The sequence below is a fragment of the Corvus brachyrhynchos genome, unplaced genomic scaffold, assembly GCF_000691975.1.
Source record: "Corvus brachyrhynchos isolate BGI_N302 unplaced genomic scaffold, ASM69197v1 scaffold262, whole genome shotgun sequence".
Lineage (NCBI taxonomy): Eukaryota > Metazoa > Chordata > Aves > Passeriformes > Corvidae > Corvus > Corvus brachyrhynchos.
In genome coordinates, this window is record NW_008236626.1 from 3,034,470 (window position 1) to 3,041,181 (window position 6,712).

The window sequence follows — 6,712 nt, forward strand, 5'->3', positions numbered from 1 at the left end:
GAATAACCCAGACCCAGATCCTGACATGCACCTGCATTTCCAGGGCTGGAGGCTTTTGGTGCCCCTGAAACCTGCATGTCCTTCAGATCTGGGTTGGACTCAGTCTTTTCACAGAAGTGAACATAGTTAGATTTATTGGGGGAAAAATCAACTTTCATTGTCTTCTCTCTGCTCCTCAGCTTTGACAATGTTTGGGCCTACTCAGTATTGCTTCAAATAACAAAATTGCTGCTGCAATTCTGATCAAAAAAAAGAGCTCCTGTGAAAGCAGAGACTTGTACTAATATTTATTTATGGTTCATCAAATTTGGTGTGGAAATAATTTCAAGAGGATATACATATCTTGGAAGATAAAAAATTATCATGTGCTGTATGATTAATGGACAGTAATAAACACTTTGTAGGAAAATTATATTTACGGAGTACTGTATTTAAGGCATAATTTAAAAATAACATAGTCCTTTTTCTTTGAAATTATGAATTTTAATGACTTCATTATTTTAGTTTGCTGAAAAGGGAAATATCTTGAAGTTTACAAACTTCAGTAGGCTTCAGTACCATATGTGATCTTCTCTAAGGTTTCATTTAAATATGTCCTGCAGCATATTTTAACATGCACTGGTTTCTTGAACCTCTGTCTTTTCCATCAATCAGAAGAAGGGGTGTTCTTTGGAAGTGGTCAATGATATCTGCTACAGAAGAAAATTCCTGTGGGATGGAAAAAATGAGAAGGCTAAGGCCAAAATGTCAGAATTATTAGTAACCAGTAGAAACAAAAGGGTTTTTTAAAATTCTAAATATTTATCAGTATCATAAAAATACATAAGGTCCAGTAAATACCACCAGATCAACTGTTCTCATTCCTGCCATGATCTGTAGCTCAGTAACTCTGTTATTGCTGCTGCAATGTTGTATAATTAATTTATGTAGTCTTGGTCTGTTTAATACATGATGTTGTCAATCTGCTTGATGTGATGACTGTACTTGGGAGTTCAGAGTTGGCTGATCAGTTCAGGGGGTTCTGTCTCGATCAGAACTGCCAGGAGTGTGCTCACCAGTCTGTCTGGGGCCAGCAAACCCACACAGTCCTGCTGGCTGGGGCTGAGCCACCGGTCTGGGAGCAAAGCTGTAACTTGGCAGGTATGGATTAGCTCTCAGCTCTGCATTTCCCTTATCTGGTATCTCAGTGGTAAACAAGCATTCCCTAACCAGGTACATGGACTTCTAATGGCTGTGTTCTAAGGCCACCCCTTCATTCCCTGAGTGCAAACAGCACAGCCTGATTCTACTTCCAGCAATAACAACATTCTCCCATGAATAACTCTAAGACAATAAGCAGAATTCCAGGAGAAGAGTCACCTGACACTTAGGAATGAGGCAGGAGATCCCTTACAATGAAGAGAAGCAGTGTGAAAAACACATAGTACCTCTTTTCCTTTTAAGCTGGTTCCTAACAAATATAAGTGATCCTGCTCCTGGTACCGGATCTGGATGTTGTACACTTTATCTCTGTACAGCACCATCAGTACATATGGGTGAGTAACAGTTTTGCGTGAGCTGTCTCTCACCAGGAAAGTTCCATCCTGAAACATGAAAAAATGAAAGATGACAAATAGCAGACACTCCTGGGCTTGATCAATGTAACAACCTTACCTACAGCACTCATGCTTTTAACTGTTTTTTCTTTCTGAAATCTTTTTCCTTTCCCATAAGAGAAACTGCTCTATTAAAGCATTTAGGTCATTTGACAAATGGGTTGTTTTTCAGTTTGCTACTTAAAATTTTCCTCTCTGTTCCAAAAGCAGATTTTTAGGGAAGGTAGGAATGGTGTTAAATGAGGAAGAGATTCCATTAAATGAGGAAGTAAAATATCAAAGACCAAACCTCATATCACTTTAACCAGAAGAGAAGTTCATTTCTGCTAAGTGCCCATCAAAGTTCCTATGTGATGTATTTACAGACAGCTTAAAATAATGCCATTGTCTGTGTAATTTAGGTAAAGGCAGTGATACTGTATCACTCTCTCTGCTTTTCTTAATTTCAGATCTATTTTGACAAGTCTTCCACGGAAATCCCTTTCTTAAAGGCACTGAATGGGACCTCATAAGCTGGACTTTAGTACTGGAGTCCCTGGTGTGGTGCAGGTGCCATCTTCAGCTCATGGCATGTGCTGTGAGGCAGCAGAGAGCAACCACAGCTCCCACAGCAATGGGATATAATTCTATTTATGATTTTCATTTATTTCCACATGCACAGACAAGCCTTGTTTGAACCTGTACTTCAATTTGCTGGTCTCTGTGGCCTAGATGAGTGTGGGATGCCCAGCCCTTTGCAGGTACCTTGTTTATCCTGCGGAGCGCTGCCTCTGCCTCGGGCCGGCTGACGAAAGCCACGTACCACTCATCCTTCAGAGAGCCCTGGGGCTGGGGGACAGGACAAGGACAGAGTCAGCTGCCAGGAATGGCAACACACAAATAAGTAGAGAGAAATCTGTAGAGTAGTGTGAGGGATATTTGGGTCTATGTGCAGAACCTCTGAGGGTATGAGTTTCAGGGATCATACTGCTGTAAGTAATCCTGCTCCTGGAAAGTAGTGCTAAATTGTTTTAAATTATCTGCTCACTTCAATAAATTTGAAAATATTACAGATCGTGCTGTAATGCCCCTGCAAGTAAGATAAGAAAACAGATATTTCCAAATATTTTAAGATTTTAAGTGGCATGTTCTCTTTTGTCTACCTGGACGCTGGGCACAAAGGCATCCTTTGCCTTCGTTTGTCTGCTTGTTTTTTAACTATCATCTGAGACAATAATGCAGACTTCCTGTGAATATACTTTGTATGGTTGCTCAGTGTTATCACCACAAGTGGTTTGCTCTAAACTTGTTTTATTTAAGGAAATGTGAAGGAAAAATGCACTTAAAAGAATGAGTCCTTTACTCATCAAAGTTTTGTGGAAGGAGAACTGAAAATCTAATGCTACCTGAAGGCAGTTGTGCAAAACAAGTAACCCAGCAACCAAGTATTTTTCTTATTTTGTTCTATTGGGGTTTATCCATTGCTGTTTTTCTTGGTGAGGACAAAATAAGGCACTACAGTTTGACACAGAAAAGGAAACTGAAAGCACTCAGTAGCGTCCTGACAGTGGCTACCGACTAGAAAAACAACTTTGAAAGACGTTCTTTCTCGAAACCAGAAAATTTGCTGTCGTTACAGTTATGGTTCATGTTTTGTACCTCATCTTCCTCTGTGTTTGTCTGGTGAACAGTCTGCCTGCTAGGAATTGGCAGGGGAGGTCTCATGTCAGCTGGGCCTCTTGAAGGAGATCTGCTGTTGCCGCCTTCAAAGATACAAAAGTAGAAAAACAATGTTAAAACCAGGAAAATAATTTCATCTGTGCATCCAGGGTGTAGGATCTTGATTTTACGAAGCATGAAGTATTTGTATCATCCTGCTACTGAGACATTTGGAATTGATTTGAAATCAGATTTAGGCTTCTCTATGAGAACCAGGTTCTTTACATAATTTCATCCTTGGTGCACAGGGGCTTTAACTGAGCTCTTGCAGTTCAGATTTCCATAAGAACAGATGAACTTGAAATAAAGGTGACAATTTATCAGTTTCTGTACCACAGTTATTCACTTGAGAGCAACTTGGTTTCTTTAGAGACAGAAGTAATGTTATCTCTTTGCAACCCTTGCCTTCTCAGCAATTAGAAAGTAAAAAATGTCACTGTAGGACACTGACAGCTGTTACCATATGCAAAAAATTACTTGTAAAGCAACTGATGTCTAAGTTTTCTTTATTTTTTTTTTCCTACCAGATAAATATGGAGCATATTTCACATGAAAAGCATTTGCTAACCTTTTTTGGGAGTATTAGCATACCACAGTGATTTGCATACCTCAGCTCTCAGTACTGTACAGAAAAGGATGGTTATATGAAGTTTGGACACTGATTTAACTAGGCAGGAAGACCAAACTTCAGGAGGAAAAAAAGCCCAAAATCTTTGATTCAGACTAAGGAAGGTACACAAGGTGCCTTTCAGGAGCTTGATAGTTTTCTGTTCACAGACCAAGCAGAAACATCCATAGGAAAAAAAAAAACAAACTACTGTATTGGCTGCACTGAAACTACCCTTCAACTTTCAATCACTTAAAAAAGAAAAAAAATGCAAGAATGCAGGATACAAACCTGGATGGAAGCGTGGTGGTAGTGAGCCAGTTGTAGACAGGTTTCTACCACTGTTTAAAAAAAAATAGTATAAATACAACATTTCTCTACAACATTTCTGTGCTCTGATCACCTGATCTGGAGTTTGTGCCTGTTTTACAGAATGTGAGAGCCCCTTGAGACCTGTGCAGGGTGAGGAGAGCCTTCTCTTTCCTTCTTTTTGTGTTTCTTTCCTTCTTTTCAAGTATGTGGATCCACCTTTAAGTTTACCTGGAGCTCAGTATCTGGGAATAAGGTAATCAGTCAAGGCCACCAAGACTCCTGTACCAGGATCAATGCAGAGAGAAGTACTTCAGCTTGTTGAGTTTTCACAGGGATGACTCTGTCCTTCCCCCAGAGCAGGCAGCACAGGGAGCAGCTCACTAGACATTGCTCGCTGTGGGGTTCCACTTACAGAGTTATTTTTCTTGCAGTTTCTGTAACATTGTTGATAAAAATGCAGTTTCACATTTATGTTGCAAGCTAGGAAGGGCCACTGGGGCATCTCCCAGGTGAGGAAAGGCTGAGGGAGCTGGGAAGCTGACGAGGCTCAGGAGGAATCTTATCAGAGCACATAAATACCTGAAGGGAGAGCCACGCTCTTTTCACTGGTGCCCAGTGACAAGATCTGAGGCAGTGGGAACAAACTGAAACTCAGAGGTTCCCTCTGAACATCAGGAAACATTTTTTAATGTCAGGGCAACCAAGCACTGGAGTGGGTTGCTAAGAATGTTGTGGAATCTTTCTCTTTCCTTGTAGACATACAAATGCCATCTGGTCATGGTACCAGGCAGCCTGTTCAAGGTGACCTTGCTTGGGTAGGGGGTTGGACCAGAAGACATCCAGAGATCTCTGCCAACCTCAACCCACATCCAAAACTGCTCAAAATGGAGTCCCACTCTTCAATTTTTGTTACTATTTTTGGTTTCTTCACCTAATTGAGAACAAATGGCCTGCACTCCTTTCCTTTACTGTTCATATTTCTCTTCTGCTTAAATGAGCTGTTGAAAAGGCTCTGAGATAAATATGCTAATTTTGTTTGCAGAACAAAAACACCCTATCATGATTTAATGTATGGGAGAGAATCAGTCAAACTGGGGGCCTCTGCTACAGCAAAATTTGGCAATGCTCTTTGAATACAAGCAGAAGTGCTCATCACAGGAATAGTTCAATTTGCATATGACCTTGCTATTGCTACTGCAATATTTGTTTTGCTTGGTTTCAGCAGTTCCAGAGAGTGATGGTAAATGTGAGGAATTCATCACAGAGCCATTAAAAGAATACAGAGATTAGGAAATGGGCATCAGATGTGGACTTAAGGAGACCACTCTAATTCATCAAAGTCTAAGTCTGTTGCATGCTACATCAGAAATCAAAATTTAGTTAGGAGCTCTTCTGTTTAACAAATGAAGGCATAAAAATCAAATATTTTTAAGTTGAAGCTGCGAAAAAACTGCAGGAAGGTTCACAATTTTAAATAGGAATTATCAACCATCAGAGTAAAATTTAGTAAAAGGGAGGTGAAATTCTTTCAGATTCAACTCCAGACAACTGGGGTTGTGCTGTTTTTTAGTTTTGAAGTGTGAGGAGCTGCACCTCTAACACTCAAGCTCCTAGAGCACGGAGGACCCCTCTGTCCTACATCCTGCCTGGTTTTGTAGGAGATGATCCCTTCCCAAAAGGACTTGTCATTCTTGTGGATCCTGCAGGCAATGGGAGAGATGCCTCAAGAATGGAAGCCTTGTACCATGTAGGGTCTAAGATAGTTCCTTGCCATAAACCAGAGAGATTCGTGGTTTTTTCTTGGTTGCCTGATGTACACTCTCTGCTCCACTGACACAGAGCTTCAGTTCTAGGAAGGATTCTCCTGGATAGTGGCAACAGCACTAATGAGCATTTTGTAGAGGCAAGGGCACAGTCTGAGTAATGAACTACTCCACGCTGATGCCATGAAGATTTTTTGCCTTTTCTTTTATACCCCTGTTATACCTTTTTACAACTTCTGTATTCTCAGTGCTTTTTGCCTACATTCTTGGACTTGTTTGTCAAGCTGAGAGACTCAACATTTTAGCAGCTTTGTAGTTAGGGATCAGTGTGCCCCAGAGCCCAAGGTCCTCTCCAGAACACATTCTGTAAACCAAGATAGAACCATCCAGGGGAAGGTTCCTTGGGGAGGGGGGCTCACTTGAGCCTCTCATTAGGGAATCTTTGATAGATCTGCTAATTAGTAACACCTAAATGTTATACCCCATCTTTTGGGGTATATTCAGCAGGGTGCAGATGCATATGACCTGGACGTGTGCATCTAAGGATCCTTAAAATAAATCCCAAGGTAAAATCCCTTTTCCCCTTCTAACCGTGTACAACTCTTGATTTTAAGACCAGGAAAAGGCATCACACGTGGTTACCTTGTGTGCCTGAGAACCCCACAGCCACACTCATGCTGGTATTTGCTGAACTGCCAAGAGATTGAAACTCAAAAGGAATAACCAGTCATGGTAAA

At 40.9% G+C, this 6,712-nt stretch overlaps 1 protein-coding gene across 1 annotated transcript in view; it reads right to left on the reverse strand.

The window, feature by feature from the left end:
* Positions 1–262: 262 nt before the first annotated feature.
* The window catches only part of LCP2 (lymphocyte cytosolic protein 2), a 27,238-nt gene continuing 20,788 nt past the window's right edge, over positions 263–6,712 (reverse strand). Inside the window, exons 15-20 of the mRNA XM_017726548.1 lie at positions 6,700–6,712; positions 4,192–4,241; positions 3,234–3,337; positions 2,340–2,423; positions 1,428–1,583; positions 263–708 (exon numbers count right to left, since the gene is read on the reverse strand). The exon at positions 6,700–6,712 is cut by the window's right edge and continues 123 nt beyond it. Coding sequence (XP_017582037.1) covers positions 586–708; positions 1,428–1,583; positions 2,340–2,423; positions 3,234–3,337; positions 4,192–4,241; positions 6,700–6,712 — 530 coding nt within the window. The 3' untranslated portion in view covers positions 263–585. The remainder of the gene's footprint in view (positions 709–1,427; positions 1,584–2,339; positions 2,424–3,233; positions 3,338–4,191; positions 4,242–6,699) is intronic.